At 31.5% G+C, this 17,875-nt stretch overlaps 1 protein-coding gene across 1 annotated transcript in view; it reads left to right on the forward strand.

Moving 5' to 3' along the window:
- The window catches only part of LOC143256032 (zinc finger SWIM domain-containing protein 8-like), a 73,886-nt gene that overhangs the window by 20,617 nt on the left and 35,394 nt on the right, over positions 1–17,875 (forward strand). The window contains exons 4-9 of the mRNA XM_076512612.1: positions 2,123–2,276; positions 2,751–2,845; positions 10,167–10,342; positions 14,286–14,393; positions 17,253–17,334; positions 17,537–17,853. Coding sequence (XP_076368727.1) covers positions 2,123–2,276; positions 2,751–2,845; positions 10,167–10,342; positions 14,286–14,393; positions 17,253–17,334; positions 17,537–17,853 — 932 coding nt within the window. The remainder of the gene's footprint in view (positions 1–2,122; positions 2,277–2,750; positions 2,846–10,166; positions 10,343–14,285; positions 14,394–17,252; positions 17,335–17,536; positions 17,854–17,875) is intronic.

Below are 17,875 nucleotides of genomic sequence, written 5' to 3' on the forward strand. Positions count from 1 at the left end.
TTATAGAAGACTTTTTTTATTGAAACCAGAAATATTATCTGGTTGTATGTGAAAAATATAAGAACTTTCCATGTGTTACAAAAGATACAAAGATACGTGAACATAAAGTTTATTTTATCTACATCTGTTGATGTGAAATGGAGTATACTTTTTGTTGTTGAAGTGATACTAACATGGTTTGTGATATGGAAGTCCCACTAGTGTCTGAGGGTTATTGTGATTGTATTAATAATGCTGATTATTCAACTTCCCATGTGACTTGTATATTTTGTTTTTATTCTGCATCTATAATTTTTGGACATTCAATGTATATCATGGTATCACTGAAAAGGTTAAAAATTTAGTGTTTTATGCATTATGAATCAATTTAACTTAAATTCATTTTGACCTGATTTAAAGAAACGTAATTCTCTAACTTTATGTTCTTGCAAAATACTAAAGATAGCTGAGTGATCAGATTATTATTACTAAGAAAATAATTTGGCTTGATAAATAGTCTGATAAATACTCCTTGTAATCTAAAACAACATTGCAGTGCAAGTGACAAAGAAAACTGTAATTTTGCATAATTTATACCTTTTTGTTATTCAATTTATCATTATTAAGTAAGAATATAAGATAATTGTTTCTTTTTTTAGTTTCGTTATAAAACTCCTATGTACAGAATCATCAGTTTTGACAAGATTTTTTAGGATTAAAAAGTTACAAACCTGGTTTGACATTTTTTGTTAATTTTGATCATTTACTTCTTTTCATTGAGCCCTGAACCCAAATGCTTCTGATTAATCAGTGTGTGAATGGTGTCTGTAATCATCAGTATAACTCAGTTCCTGGTACTGTTTTTCATGGTCCAACTGCTAATACAACAGTTTTTTTAAACAAATCATCATTTGAAATAAAGAAAAAAATTAGTAAAAAGTTCAAATACTAGTTTCTGCACAGCTGTGACAAGTATTGCTTGTAAACAAAACATTCTTAAATTATTTTCAAATTTTTTAAAACATAAATGTTTTTAGTTGCTAAGAAATTATCATCCCTTGGAAATATAATGATTAATGTCTTGTTTTTCCACATGATTTTTCATTTCTGTCTATTGGTATTTTTTCATTGTTACAATCCAGTGCTGTCACTATGATTTCTCAGTACGTGGTCTGAATAATTACTAAGTTTAGTTTTGAACATAGTTAGAGCTAATGGCTAAAAATGATTGTGAAAAAGAGATTTTTGTTTATCTACATTGGTATAGGTTATACAGAATAGTTTTGTGGCCTTAGTTAATAACAAATTAGCTTCCATGAACTAACAATGGGTTGTATAAAGGATTCTAATATAAAACTTACAAATCGAAAATTTGAAACTTTTTGTTTTTTGAAGTTGTTTTTTTTCTTGAGGATGTTTTTCACTTTAATTTTGTCTGTTTGAAAACTACACGAACATTCTTCTATGTCAAATTAATGTTATTAGGCTTAGTGAGTTTGCTAAGTAACTGGTCTTTTATTTTTGATTATACGAAATTTCTTGTATTCAGACAGTACACAATAATAAAATAATGTATAATTAAAAAGTTGCTACAATAATTATCTATAAATTGGATTTGACAAAGAAAGAATACTGATGGCAAATGTAACAGTTAGATGAAGTCATAGGTCATCTGATAAATATTTTTGTAACAGGGAGTGTTTAGCAAAATATCAAAAGAAAAGCATAACTGATTACCAAACAACTTCACACTGATTGGATTTATCAAATGCAACTATCTGATTGATGATTAAAGCAACCACTAAAATTATAAGACAAAACAAACTACAATTTTGTTTTTCTCAAAACACTGTCTTTTAAAAATTTTATTTCCAGTGTAAAAAAGGTACAGTTCATAGGATATCAGTGACATGTATGTGGTCTAGAGTGTGTTAGAATTGAAATGGCCTTATTAGTACATAGCATCACACATTTATTAGTGTTTCACAGTACTAGCCTTTTTTTGTTTCAATTGATTTTTTTAATGATAAATTTAGTTCAACTAAATGTTTGACAATGACTTTTACAAACTTTTGTATGAAAATCTTTTATAATTTGAATTATGTACTTTCAAATCTTGAGCTAGTCACAAATCTACTTGCAGAAGGACAGCATTTGTCTCTGGTGGAACTAGCAGCAAAGGAAGTTGCTGCTAACATTCCCTTTGAAGTTGTAGAGAGAGTCTATCCTCCTGTACCTGAACAGTTGCAACTGCGTATAGCATTCTGGAGTTTTCCTGAAAACGAAGAAGACATTAGGTAAATTGAACTTTTTTTCTTTTTTTTGTGAACAAAAACTTATCATCAAGATGTGTGTTTGATGCTTTGGTATAGTATTAAATTTGTTCTAATACTGACCCGTTTAATAATTTATGTATATACTAGAGAATCTTTTAATAATTTTGGAACTAGATATTATTTTGAAAATATGAGACTGAAGATAACTTTTAAAGGTTATATATTGTATATTATTTAATCTTAATACTTTAATTATAGGATAGTAATATAACGAAAATCTAGTTAATTTGTTTTGTGTGACAATTAAGTGTCTATATGATGTAGTAAACACAAATAATGGTCATTAAATTGTGAAACCTAAATTTTAAACTCTAATAATAAATGTGGATGGATATATATGCAGAATATTACATATTGGAAGGTATGGTTTATTTTTAATTATTCAAAATTGTTTGGCGTTTCAGCATCTTCATGATATTTTATCATTATGTACAGGTTATATTCTTGTTTGGCAAATGGAAGTGCAGATGAATTTCAAAGAGGAGAGCATCTTTTCAAAGCAAGAGCTGTAAAAGAGTTACTACAAATAGGTATGTTTTACCATTCAGCTTTGTTTTGTAAAGTTTATTAATACATATTTATTACAAGATTATTAAAAATTAATTTGAAAATAGGGAATAGGGATCTTGAAACAAATTACTGAAACAAGATAGCTTAAAAGGAAAATCCAGTTGGAAAAAAGTAAACAGCAAAGCTTAAGTTTTGAGACAAGGTGTTGACATCATTTTCTCAAGCTACAAATCTATTTGTACTTCATATTTAAAGTTGTTGTGTCTAGGAGAGTCAAATTGGATGGCTATTGCTCCTGATATCACTGCCACAATGTTATTGTTAATAATGGTACTGAGTGTATGACAGCTGTGATGCATGGAGATACATATCACATATTATGTACATGTTTGTAAAATAGATGTGGCTACCATATTTATACCCTATAGCTATATGGGGAGTCTGTAAATATTGGATTGTAGGTACTACTGAATTGTACTGGAATGGTGCAGGGACTGGATTTTGTAACCGCATGAATTTTATTTATGCATGCACATACAATGGTGATGTATTAAAGGTGTGATAATACTGTGATGTGATACAAGTATAATGTCGTGATATGATTCTATCAGTACATCTGATACAACATGACTTGTGTTTCTTCACAAAATTTGGCAAGCTTTTGGTAAACCTTAATCTTTTTTACAGAAATAAATCAATTTTTAATGAAGTATTTTTGCTAAAAACTATTGATTCAATGAAGGAAGATGTTTTCTTCACTTCTTTTATCAAAACCATTACATGAAAATGACACAACAGATTAACAGTAGCAAACTAGATATTATTACTATTAACCTTTATTATTTTAATTCTCTTGCCAGTCAACATTTAGCTGATTAAACCAGATAATTTGAAAAAATACCACTGAAGTTAGAAGTACTTAAATAAAACAATATTAGTAATAAAGATAATAAATTAACAGACAAGACTGTCAAACTTTGTGACAAACTGTTGTAACTTCTGTATCTATATACATATATTGTAGTATGATATCTAGATGTATATCATATTGACTGCTATGATGTGATATGCACCCTTATATATATTCAGTATTAATAGTTTAAATTGCAAAACTATATGTATGGATAGCCATTTGAAGTTTTCAAATTGTATAGATGCATGTATGTACGAGGTCTGTTAAAAAAATATGCGGACTGTTTGAATTGCGCAGCTCCAGTTGGTTCCAGGGAAATTCGCTTGGTGTTGCTAGGTTCGCACAGATCAGCTGATTACGACGCCATTTCCCAATTGCAGAGATCTTCATTTGTGTATTAGCTACACGGTTTTAAGTGAAGTGCGATTTTTTTCGTTTGGCGGATTTCAGAATGAATGACCTGAAGGAGCAACGACTTGCTGTGAAATTTTGTGTTAAACTTGGAAAATCTGCGACTGAAACTTTTGCCATGCTTAACACGGCTTACAGTGATGTTGCTATGAAGCGTACGGCATGTTTCAAGTGGCATGAACGTTTTAAGGATGGTCGACAGTCCATTGAAGATGATGAGCATCCTGGACGTCCTTCCACGTCAACTGACGACCCACACGTCAACATAATCAACACCCTGGTGCAGGCAAATCGACATCTGACTGTCAAGGAGCTTGCTGAAGAGTGTGGGATATCAGTTGGATCTTGTTACGAGATTTTGACCGAAAAATTGAAGATGCACCACGTTGCTGCGATATTTGTGCCTCAGAACTCGTGAGTTTTTGGCCAAACACTCGATCACTGTTCTTCCCCACCCCCCTACTCACCTGACCTTGCTCCTTGCGATTTTTTCTTTTTCCCCAAACTCAAAAAAACCTTGAAAGGAAGAAGATTTGAGACGATTCCCAAGATTAAGGCAAATGCGACGAAGGAGCTGGAGGACATTACAAAAGAAGCGTACCAGGACTGTTTCAACAAGTGGAAACACCGTTGGGATAAGTGTGTGCGTTGGGGAGGAGAGTACTTTGAAGGGGTCCCAGACCTGTAACTTCTAAATAAAGGACATTTTGTTCATTGACATAAGTTCGCGTATTTTTTGAACAGCCCTCGTATATTCATTACAAATATAAATATTACGTGTATGTATAAATAATCATTTTTGGTATTTCTTATAGTTGTTATATTTCCTCTTGCTTGTTTACACTGGCCAAAGTAAGGCCAGTCATGGTTTTCCTTTAGCTGGCCAGATTTTCTATCAGAATAACATTCTTTGCATTCTATGAAGTCAAAAATATGTAAATTAACAATTATGAATTGATTAAATTTATATACCCCACTTCCCATTTCTGAAACAGTTTGGGTTGTGACACTTCTACACTTCTCTTCCACATACTTTATCAAAAACTAAATATTTTCTAATCAGAATATATTGCAACAAAGTTTCTGCCTCAGTTTCCTTTATAATCACCATAATTTTCACTGTCTCCTGATTTCATGATTCTTGCCACTCTTTATAGACAGTTCAAGCATGGCTACTCTGTCTGCACTATCTATAAAATTCACAGTCCTGCAGTTTTGGGTATAATTCAACATTTGCCATCACCCATCATCATGATTGCTGATATGTTGCTCGAAACTGAGCTTGTTGCTAACTTTTAAACTTTAGCTTAAAGATTTCTGTTGTGGAAGATATCCTAGACATTTGTATGATGTTTTAGACAATTCTGCATCATATCTGGTAAGGCAGGAACTCCTTTAAGTAAGCAAATGATAAGTGACATCAATAAACTTGCAACTGTAAGTTAATCACTATGGTATGTGTGTCATGCCTGCAATATAAACATTAAATTACATCCACAGCCTGCATACTTCTATGTAGTAGTAGATTAGAAGGCTTCATATAAACTATAGAGTATATTAAAATGATTGGATGCTAATGGATATATAGCCACTGTTATTTGCTAGGTAATCAAATAAACTTAACTGCTCTACACAAGGTGAAATGATAAAGTTAGTAACAATGCTCAGGTTTTATTACAATACTCGGCCATTTTTGCTGTAGACTGGCAGAACAAATTAAATAATATTAAGAAAGACAGATGAATAATGTGTATTTTTAACCATTACTATTGTTCATAATATTTTGTTTTTGTAATCTCTACTATTATGTTTATATCTATGACCAATTTGTTGAATATGACAAACTTGTATTTAAAACTTATTGCTCACTGTGTTATTTTTGATGATTAAATATTCATCTTTACAGAAATAAGTCTGTATTGAAGTTTTTCATTGCTATTCATTAATTATCCTTTATAAGGATTCAAAACAAGCTTATATTTAACTCAGCTGGCAGGCAGGAAATTATAGTTGTAATATGTTACTACTAAATGTAGTATATTGACAGCTCAAGTGTTTTACACTTTTAAATGGGAAAATCAAAGTCAAATCTTGATTTTTTTTAAGAGTCATATTTTAGAATTTTTATTAAATAACTTTATTTTCAATGTACCTTAATAAAATTAATATCAAAACATTGTCCTTCGAAATGGATTCCTGTAGTTGGTGAGGGGGAACTCTCAGGGAAGGTTCTGTGTGTTCAATTTACCTCCTCTGAACATTTACCCCTAGGTTTGCCATACATATCAACCTGTGAAGGGTAGAATATCCTGGTGGTTGAGTGGTGTCTTGGGTGCTGCAACACATCATGTTTTCTTTAAATTCCTTTATAGAGGTGGCTTTGGCTAGGGTCAACTGAGTACTAATGTTGGTAGTACTAATATTCTCAACAGTTGTTGTGGATATTGTGAATGAGGCTGTTTAGGTATGGTGCTCATAAAGCCCTGGTATTGCTTCAGTGTCCTTGTTTAGTATTGTACTGTCTCCTCTTAGGACTTTGTACTGGGTTGGTGTCAGTGGGCACTGAATCATTCTTCATTTATTTATTATAGATCTTCTAATCCACGAAAAAAAAAGTAAAACAGCTAATTGGTAGCTGTTGACACACAGACAACTTTATTATGCAATCACCACCACAGACAGAACTCATGCATCAGTTTTTAATTCTTCATGTGACAAATCCTTAGGGCAAATGTCTCCCCTTTTTCATTAACCTGTTCAGTGCCGTAGAGGAGATAACTCATCCAAGCCGATCAGTAACACAGTGCCACGGACGAGTGAATTTGTTCTCAGTAATATCTAACTTCAACGCTAGATGTCAGAACCATACATGCATTTGACCTACTTAAAAATTGTTTTTGATCATTGTGGATATACCCGTTGATGTTACTCCCCATACTACTTTGAATTCCTTCCAAGGAGTGGTCATTGGATCATTGAGAGGAATTTGAAGAACATTTCATTGTCAGACATTCTCACTGGTATATAAAATTAAGGCACTTCTGCTGTGCACCATATCTCCATTTGCAACGATGAAATTATGCTGCCAACAAATGTATTAATTTTTACATTTATATCACTGCATTTATCTGCCTCTCCTAAGGCAGGTTATCTGAAATGTAAGGTGAAGCCATACATTCCCAACCCTCTAACATGTTTTTAGTGTCAATAGTTTGGACGTTCAAGAGCATTTTATCATGATTCTCTGAAATATGCTCAATGTGGTGACAAAGACCATGATGCCTATGAGTGTTAGCTGGACCCTTGCTGCATTGGTTGTGGTGGTTTCCTTCCCTTTTAATACCAGTTTTGCCATAAGTGGATGGAGGAGAAAGAAGTGTAACGCTTATGTACTATTCATTACATGTCTTACTCCATGGCTCAGAAGTATGTTTGTTTGTTTTTGTATTTCATGCAAAGCTACAAGAGGGCTATCTGCACTAGCCGTCTCTAAGTTTGCAGTGTAAGGCTAGAGGGAAGGCAGCTAGTCATCACCGCCCACTGCCAACTTGTAAGCTACTCTCTTACCAACGAATAGTGGTATTGACCGTCACATTGTGACACCCCCACGGCTGAAAGGGTGAGCATGTTTGGTGTAATGGGGATTTGAACTCACGACCCTGGGATTACAAGTTGAACGCCTTAACCCATCTGGCCATGTCAGGCCTGGCTCAGAAGTTATTGTCTCCTACTCCATCTCAGTCATATGCTGCTGCACTATGTTTCACTACTACAATGAGGGTGCAGGCAGATCTTTCTGTGCTTCTAGTGGAGCTGTATTGTGTTAAGAGTATTTTGCCCTCAGTGTATGATAAACAAGTTGACGTTTGTTCCTATCTCTGTCCTCACCATTCCTTTCATTGACTGCTTGGGTTCATTTCCTTGTGCCCCAGTTTCCATTGTCTGCTCGGGTTCATCTTCTTTGGTCTTGAGATTATTCATTCACACTCTTAGTTGTTGGAATCTACATCTACTGACAGAGACCTGCCACTTGAGCTAGGACAGGATCCAATAAAGAGAAATAGTGTGTTTCATAACCAGAAAGGTCCTGCACCCAGTTATTTCCAACACATAAAAAATAGCCACTTTGATACAGTGGAACTGACAAAGTTTCCTTTCTAATCTGGATAACATTAAGGTCTTGTTTGATTCCTGTCATCTTATGTGTCGTTCCTCACAGGAAACGTTTCTGAAACCTGCAGATCCAGTCCCCCTTTGGCACTTTTCTTTGTATAGAAATGACAGGTTCTGTGTTGTATAAGTGCATGAAGGGGTGTCACTGCTGGTCGACCAGCATATGCCCATCTTGTCTGTGCCACTCGATACACCCTTGGAGGCTGTAGCTATCAATGTTTTATTTGGTTGTGCCATCAATGTTTGTTCTGTCTCCTGGAGAGACAATCAGTCAGACCTATATGCTCTCACAAAACAGTTGTCATCCCCTTTTGTAATCATGGGAGTCTTTAATGGGCATTATCTCCCCCTGGGGAGAGGTTGTTTTGTGGAATATATGCTCTTGGGTCATGACCTTTCTCTCTTCAATAGTTTTTTTTTTTTTCTTATCACACTGCAGTGATCATTTTCCTGTTGTTTTGAGAGAGATTGGCCACAGTCAAGGCTACCTGACTTGAGTGCCATGGTGAAAGTTGTACCAGGCCAACTGGCTCTCTTGATCCTGCTGTTGTCAGTCTTTCATCTGTTAGTAACTGTATGGAGGCAGGAACTGAGTGCATATTTCAAGCAGCTATTTGTTTTATACCTAAAACCTTGTCACATTTCTCACAGTTTGCCATGTCTTTCAGGTTTAACTACTAGTTTATTTTAAGTGTTAAAAATATTTTACACTATATTTAAACCAATAAATAAGATAAAACAAGTTTTAATTAATAGTAGAGGTAACATATAGTTAGTGGCAGCAGCTGGAATATATAAAGTTTGAATGTGTGTGTGTGAAAGCATTTATGTTGGACAGACAAAATGTACTTTAACATTTTTTTTAGCAGAACATAAGGAATGTGTAAGAAATAGAGATTGATAATTCCACCACAGCAGAGCATGTACAAGAAACAGTTATATTAGCACAGCCACAAGGTACAAGGGCCAATAATATCCCTGAATCTTTGGAAATAATAAAGTATAAAAATGATTGTTAAATAATAGAGATAAATATTCTATCCAGTAAATGTGGGAGTAAGTATTCGGCAGAAATGGTAAACCTACTCAAAGGTTTTATGGGAATCCTCATTAGCTGTAGCACTTGAAATTTTGTTAGGCAGTTTAAATGTATTCTCAAGATGGCTGATATGGGTATTAATGCTTTAATTAAAGTACAGGACAATGTTTCAACCTTTATTTTGATTGAAGTACTAACACCCATACCAGCCATCTTGAGAATACATTTTTACTTCAACTATGTTTTTCGTCATCATGAATCAGTTCGGCAGCATTTCAGTAACCTATAGTTCTTTTTTATTAGCTATATTTTGAGCATCAGTAATACCCAGGCATGAGGTGCATGTATATCTGATTAAATTTTACTACTCAACAGGATCTCTACCAGTCTACCTTTTAGTTGAAGATATTTTAGGCAGAAATAGAAATATTAATGTACAAGACCTTAGATGTGGTTATATACATCAATTGTGAAAAGATTTAACCTCCTGAGTTCAAAACTATAATTAGATTTTAAATTGAACAAGAGATGATGGAGCTATGAGCTAAAAGTTTGTATTTTAAAAGAAAAAAAATATAAACTCAGAGCTATTCTGTAAGCTGCTATGCCATGTCTAAAAACATATGTTTGACACTATTATGTTTTGCAATTTCTCTCTTGATCGTGACATTAAAAACACTGAAACATGAAGAGCCAATTTTTTTGAAGATCATAGACTGGCATGAATTAAAAATGGTTTTCATTATTTATCTGTTTTAACATTATCTTGTATATTATTTTATCATGTTATTAATTATTTTTTCAGGGTTTCATTTAAGTGCAACACTTCTCCCTTCTCAGAACCTACCAATTTGTAAAGGCTCATATAGTGTGGCTGTGACATTTGATCGCTGTCGAATTACATCTTGTACCTGCACATGTAATAGTGCAGCATCTTGGTGTTCCCATGTTGTTGCTGTTTGTCTTCAAAGAATACATCAAGTAAGTCATAAAGCTCATTCGTCCTTTTTTTTTTTTTTTTAACACAATTATTCTTAATGCATTAGCCATTAAGGTACCAGTAGAAATATATTTTTGTGGAGTGAGTGTGTTTCATGAACTTGATGTTCCATGATTATCATTTTGTACTTTGGTTTAGGGAAGTAATTAAATGTGTAATTAAAATTACATAGTAATTAACTTTTAATTTTTATTGACGATTAAGAAATTGAAATTCAGTACCACCTCATTCTAATTTTTTTTAATGTTTGTTGTACTTCACAAAAAACTACATAAGGACTATTTGTGTTACCCATCCCTATTTTTGATATGAACGACTAAAGAGAAGATAAGTAGTCAAATACACCAACTGCCAACTCTTACACTATTCTTGTGAAGCCTAACAAAAGGATTTAATCACCACTCTTATAATGCATATATCTAGCTAAATAGTTATGAACAACAAAATCTGTATTCTGAACTTAGATATTGGCATGATATAGTTTATTTGGCATACTGCTATCTTTCTAAAGTATTATTTCTGTGTAGTTTTGAATCAATGTATATTTCACAATTTGTAAGTAAATTAAAATTTGGAAGTTTTGACTCAATTTTTTATCCTAAAATTTTAGATATTAGGAAATCATGATATCTATGGTTACAAATTTTTTTTGTGTTACTTCCTATTCTTGCAACATGCTACCCAGATTACACACATACTGTAAATACATGTTTGTCAAAATATCTGTATATTTCACATGTATTGTAAAAGTTTTATTATAACTTATAATTATTGTGATAAAAGAATATTCTCAAAGACACAGGTGAATTGGCATGTCAAATATGTGATTTTTTTTTAAATATTTTTTATGAGCAACATATCAACCTTTGTACTGTTACTGTTGTCAGGTTTAAAATAATGTTGTGTAACACTAATTGATAAGTAATTTAAAGTTCTGTTATCTGTGTTGTAACTTGTTTTCATACAAGCATCTTTTCTGTGAAGGTCACAAGGTTTTACTGAGTTACATTTAAATTTTGATTCAACTGTTTTATTATCATGGTGAATAAATAAACATTGCATCAAAATATAGCTAATAATCCAAAGTTTATGTTATTTAAGCTTTAACTTCTTAATTTTATAAAGCAATATTAAATAAAAAACAAATCATCTGTTTCTCCTAATATGAGAATTGTACACATGATTTCTAGGTCTCTTCTCTAACTTGTTTACCATCCATTGCAGAAGTGTGGAATTTAATGTAAATTACTTATAATAATGTAGTTATTACTTAGACCAGTTGTAATTGTTATAGCTTTTAGTTTTGTTTTGTTGCAGAATCATAAACTAAAAATTATATCCCTCTTGCCATGACCATATCTTGCATCCTGTTTTTAACATATTGCCAGTAGTTGTTTTTTTACATTTAATGTTATTTATAACCAATAGAAAGACAGAGTTGCATTGTATCAAATCACATGTAATATTACATTGTTTTTTTTTCAACAAAGAATTATCTATTTCATATCCTGTTCAAAATTTATTACCACAGAATACACATTGATGAGCATAGCTCTTATTGTTGGAAAAAGTTAACTTGCTTTGTAAAACCTAATCAATATGCTTATAATAGGTGAAGTCCCAGTTACGTAGTTTCAAGGTACCATAGTATAAATTATAATTTATGTAATACATCTGAAACAATTTTAGTGAACATGCAAGATCTGGCATTCTTATACTAAAATTTACAAGTCTATTGTCCATAAGAAATCAAATTTTTCAGTAAAGTATTTTCACTAAATATTTTTCTGTGAACATAGAAGCCTTTACTAAGTCAGTCAGAGCGAAAGGCAGTCTTCATTCATAGAGTAAAATTTTTTATTTCGTTCTGCAATTTTTGTATTTCATTTGCTTAACCTCTAGAACCTCCTATATGAGAACAACAAAAGGTTTTTAGTAAAACTGTATATTGTACTTCTTATTTCTGTACCCCAACATTAACTTGACATTTCAGCAATATATGGTGAAAATGGCAAGTCTCAAATATATAATGAAATTAATAATACTTTTTTCTTTCTCCTCTACAGTAACAGCAATATTTACCAGAATTTTCTAACTTAATGATCTATTTATTATATTAACATTTCAACATCTACTTCCTTTTTAGTTTTTTTCTTTCCATGTTTGTACTACTGGTACATTTATTATCTGTTAAAAGCAATGAATTACAGTGAAAGACCATTATCTGTTTCTGTAGAGCTAAAGTAATGAGTTGGATTATGTTACACATAAGACTATTCTCATGGAATCTTGAACATTTTATTTTAATAACATCCTGTTAGGCTAAGCTGAGAAGTTACTAGCTTTTACGTTATTTACTTTTATTCAAATCATATATAGCAATAAATAAATTGTATACATAAAAACAAAGACTTGTTCTTATTGATTTGCTGCACTTACTGTGCAGTTCAGCTAGTTGGTTCCAAATAAAAATTCAAGATATGCTTTTATAAGCCTTCTTTTAATCTTGCATGTTTTTTAGTCTTAGAAAAGTATTTGTGTAGCTTTCAGATATGCATTTCAGAATACCAAAAATATATCATTCACTAGAATAGACCATTAAAAAATACTGTAATTTATCTGGCTTTTTAAATAACTTGTAAACCAGTTAAAAACAATGTCGTCAGATGTTTGCACACACACACACACAAACTATAACAAACTTATTTTGTGAACAAAGAACAAGGTTGTAATGAGCTCCTTTTCCTGTTGAACATAAATGTCAGTCAGACACAAAGTTGATTAACAAAGCAGTCTCGAAAGCAGAGAAAAATGTGAGTTAATAAATAAGTTATAAATTATCTTAGAAAAACAAAGAGGTGGGAGGCTCAACTTTTTAGATTCTTGCTTTTATGTAGTCATAGTTCTTATTTGTTATATATAATGTTTTAAATTACAATGCTAAGATTTGTATTATATACAAATTTGAATTATGAACTGTGTTTTCATGCTAAGGTTTTTAACATGCATTGATAACAAAATTGTTTAATTAAAATTTATATGTATTACCGAAAAGTCATGACAAGTGCAAAAGCACTAAGCCTAAATGTGATAGGTAAAAATTAGTTAAATTTTGCTAACTATTTTCTAAAGTACTTGTTCCTAATTAAATAAACTGAAATATGTTGATTTGTTTAGATTTAGTTGAAGTTTTCTGTTTATTGTTATTATTTTAGTTAGAAAAAAAATGTTATTATGCAGGTGTTATGTTTCAATTTACACTTGATTATGCCTTTATACTTTTATACGCTTGAAATTAAAGTCACAAATACCGTTGACAAAACTAGGAAAATTACAAATTAATTTTTAAATTAAAGTAAGATTTACCATTTTTACCTGCTAAAACATAAATGAAGTTATAAAGAAAGAAATAAGTTTATAGTTTTGAAAAGTAACCACATGGATGCAAGAAATGGGAATTTTGTGATTCATTCTGTTGTCATTGAGTCAGATCTTTAAGAGAGACTATATCATTTCTGTTTTTAGATGTTTCATCATGTTAGCTTATATTCTATCCAAATCCTTTTTATAATGTTAATTATTTTGTTTTAAAAAACATTTGTGTAAATACAGCCTCTCGAATATAATCAAGATTGATAGCTTATCAGTCAAATGACATTATTGATTTTTAATTTAGGCTTGAAGAAAATAATTTGTAGAATCACTGAAATAGACTTTCAATCAATTTTGTAATTTTATTAGATTTTGTTTATTATATTTACTGCTTCTGTAGAACATTTTTTCAAACTAGAAATACTAATGTAACAGATTCAAACTTAGTTTGGGTCTGATAAAAAAGTTTCCATTTTTGTAATTTTATTATTACTTACAGTATGATACAAATATCATAACATGACCTCATATATGTAACTGCTAATCTTGTAGCCAAACCAAGTACGGCTTCGAGCTCCAGTGTCAGAATCTCTATCTCGTCTCCACAGAGAGCAGCTTCAGAAGTTTGCTCAGTACCTGATCAGTGAACTCCCTCAACAGGTAAATAGAACCATAAAGTTTAAATAGATAACATGAACACTAAATTAATAAACAGGTTTTATAGATGTACTATATCTTACTTCTACAGATAATTAGAATTTTATACAGTGTACCTTCATCAGCAGTGTAAAATAATCGCAAATTTCAAAGATCATAAATATGCTGTATAACTCTGTGTAAGTAAGTAGGTCTGGTGTTTTTATAATATATTTATGGGAATGTAATTATGTATATTAAAACCAAGAAAAGCTATGCTACAACATCAGTGAGAAAACATGCAAGTTTCTGAAATTGTAGTCTTATGAGTTGTGTGTTTTTTTTTGTTTGAAAATAATATTTAACAGTGATGGAATTCTTTAATTTTTTGGCAGATGTTTATTATTTTCTGGCACTGTGAAGTTTAATTTTTTGGTTATTTGTTGGGTTTTGAACAAGCATGCCAAGAACTCTAAAAGTTCTGGACCAAATAAGCAGGAATTGTATTATATTCAAGACAGATATGATGCTGTTCTAGCAGCTTAAATAATCATTTAAAGAAATAAGTGTTCGATTACTGATATTGGTTCCTTATTAATATATATTATAAATGATATAAAATCATTTGTATACCATATTCAGTTTTGTTTTTGTACTAAGTGAATGTAGTTTTCAAGTTTATCTTTCTGAGGTCTTGTTCTTGTGAGTTATATTACCCATAATGCACTTCATGTCTTTAGGCTCACTATATCTTGCCTCTAATTGTATTTCAGTCATGCAAAAGCTGATGCAGTTTGCCATGGTTAATAAGAATAACTAACTTGTATGTTATAGTTCAATCTTGTTTAGTAATAAATATGATCATGAAATTGAAAACTAGGGATAAAACCTCAGAAAAGTAGCCAGTGCTGCTTTCACCAGAGTTTTAAAATACCAAATTTAAAATGTTTTTAATTAATATGCTGATGTGCTTTCACATGAGAAAAATTCTTATAAATCATTTTCTTCCTTTTGCTTGGGAAAATAATAGTGTACATTTGTATGCTTCTTAAAATGCAAGTAACATTTGGACTGCAGCTGATTTTAAATTTCTATTTCTATTTTATTAAAGCTATCAAAAGCATTTCTTTGCATGAAATATATAATGATAAAGCATCTGCTTTAGTTCTTTCTTTTTTTAACTTTTGTTTTGCTAAATAATTGCATAATGTTAAATTAGGGTCATGCAAGAGAATCACAAGTCAGATTCTTTACAGTAGGTGTCTTTAACTTTTTGCCAATAAAGAGATAGCACCCAGTCCACTTTTTTTTAATGTAATATATTTAAAACAATTCAAACATGTACAAACATTCTTTACACTAGGATATCACAGTTGTATTTAAAAGTGTATAATTTTCTTGTAAAAATTCTGGACCAGCAGTACAGTAACTTTAGAGCCCAATTGACAAGAAGAATTATTTCTTTTGTATTGTTGTATGATGATAGAATTGGTGATAGGTTCACTTATGTCACCCTTTGGGTCACCCCTGTTGTATCTAGAATTTTAAATAATTCTCTTTTTGTGGCAAAAGTCCACATAGGCTGATTTAGTTAGTTTAGAACTCCACTGACTAGATGAACTGTTCTTCTGTACTCTGTTATTACAATAATCTGTGAAACTTTCTCTTTAAAAATCACCACCGTAAGTGTTGATTACCATAGTTATATTCAGAGCTTTAAATAATTCTCTTTATTTGTCAAACTTTACACAGGTGGATTCAATAGTTTTAGAACTCCCTTTGACAAGACAGATCCTTCTTCTCGCCTCTTTTAAGCTGGGAAACTCTTTAAAATATTGCCCACTATTGCTAAATCAACAACTGTTTAGTCTAACTTCACTTTCACGAAGTTAACATTTCATGACATCATTTTACTGTTAGCTTCTATAGAAATCGCCCATCATGGCTAAACTGCAAAACACTCTTTCTAAATTTATTTAATTACTTCATGCTTAACTTCTTTCTCTTTTAGGCTTTGTATATGCAGGTATTTATAAAAAAACAAAATAATTAGCTCTCTAGTGACAACAGTATTACTATAACCTAGTACAACAATTAAGCTGTATGCACAATCTATGACTCGCACAGAGTTCCATAACAAAACTTATCACAACTGTAGCTTTTAAAATGATTAACTTTTAACACTCTTGTTAAGAAAACTAAATAATCATTAAATAAACCAAATACTAGCTCTTAAATTAAACTGTTTTGTATATCCAATAAGCACTATAAAATTCATCCGTACTCCATTTCACTAAAGTAGCATGGCTAATCACTCAGGAGCTTTATGTTCAGCAAATCTATACTTCACATTTCTCCACTTCCAGTAATTTTAATTCAATTAAATATGAAAGTTTATAAGAGGAAAGTTTTAATATATTGTTCTTTCAGCCACTCATTATAGTAGTCCCTCAGCACCAAAACCAAAGCAAGGGAACTAATGTATTTAAGATTTTTTGTACTTTCATCCATTCAATAGCTGGATTTTGTTGTTTTTCTCATCTACACACTTTTTAGCAATATAAAGATTAAAATAAGGTTCCTGGAAAGTGGTCAGTGTTTGAGGATCAGAGATAAAATTCTACATTATACCACAATAGTTATGTTAGTTGTAATTAATCAAGAAATTCTATAATGAAGGTTTTCTGGTATTTTTCATTTATTGCTGTATTGTGTGAGTTTCCAGTTTTTGTTGATAATGTAATAAAGCAAATACTTGACTTATCAGACTCACAACATTGGATGTAATGTTATTTTTTACAATTCCTAAATAATGTTTTGTTTTATTAAAATTTAGATTAGATTTAAAATATTTCAGTTTTAAAAGTTTCTTTATCATTTCAGATTTTGCCAACAGCTCAAAGGCTGTTAGATGAGCTTCTTTCAAATCAGCAAACTCCTATCAATAAATACTGTGGTGCACCAGGTAAAAACAAAACTTATAAATGTACTTTTTGTCGTAGAAGTCCATTGTGATTAACTACCTACGAAATGTATGTATTGTTTATTGTAATCTTACAATTTTTGGGCTTCTTTCTTAACTTGGAAAAAATTTTTAGTTTGCATTTTGTAGTTTAAAAAACCAAAAAACTTTTAATGTTAAAGAATACCTTCTTATGTTTCACCAGATCCTACTGCAGGAGCTTCTGCTAGTGAACTGACCACCTGGTGTCTAGATGAAGGAACTCTTCATGAAAACATTAAGAAAATCCTTATTAAATTGTGTGTTCCATCACCCATGGTTTTTAGTGATGTAAACTACTTGTCCTCTACAGCACCACCAGCTGCGGCTGAATGGTCCAGTTTACTCAGACCTTTACGAGGTCGTGAACCTGAAGGGATATGGAACTTGCTTCTTATCGTACGAGAAATGTTTTGCCGAAGTGATCGCAATGCAATTCCTTTATTACAGATTCTAACAGAAGAGGTTCTTGCTTGTGACCAGGTAAGTTTTAAGTTGTTAAAAT

This window comes from Tachypleus tridentatus, chromosome 7 (assembly GCF_004210375.1).
Source record: "Tachypleus tridentatus isolate NWPU-2018 chromosome 7, ASM421037v1, whole genome shotgun sequence".
NCBI lineage: Eukaryota > Metazoa > Arthropoda > Merostomata > Xiphosura > Limulidae > Tachypleus > Tachypleus tridentatus.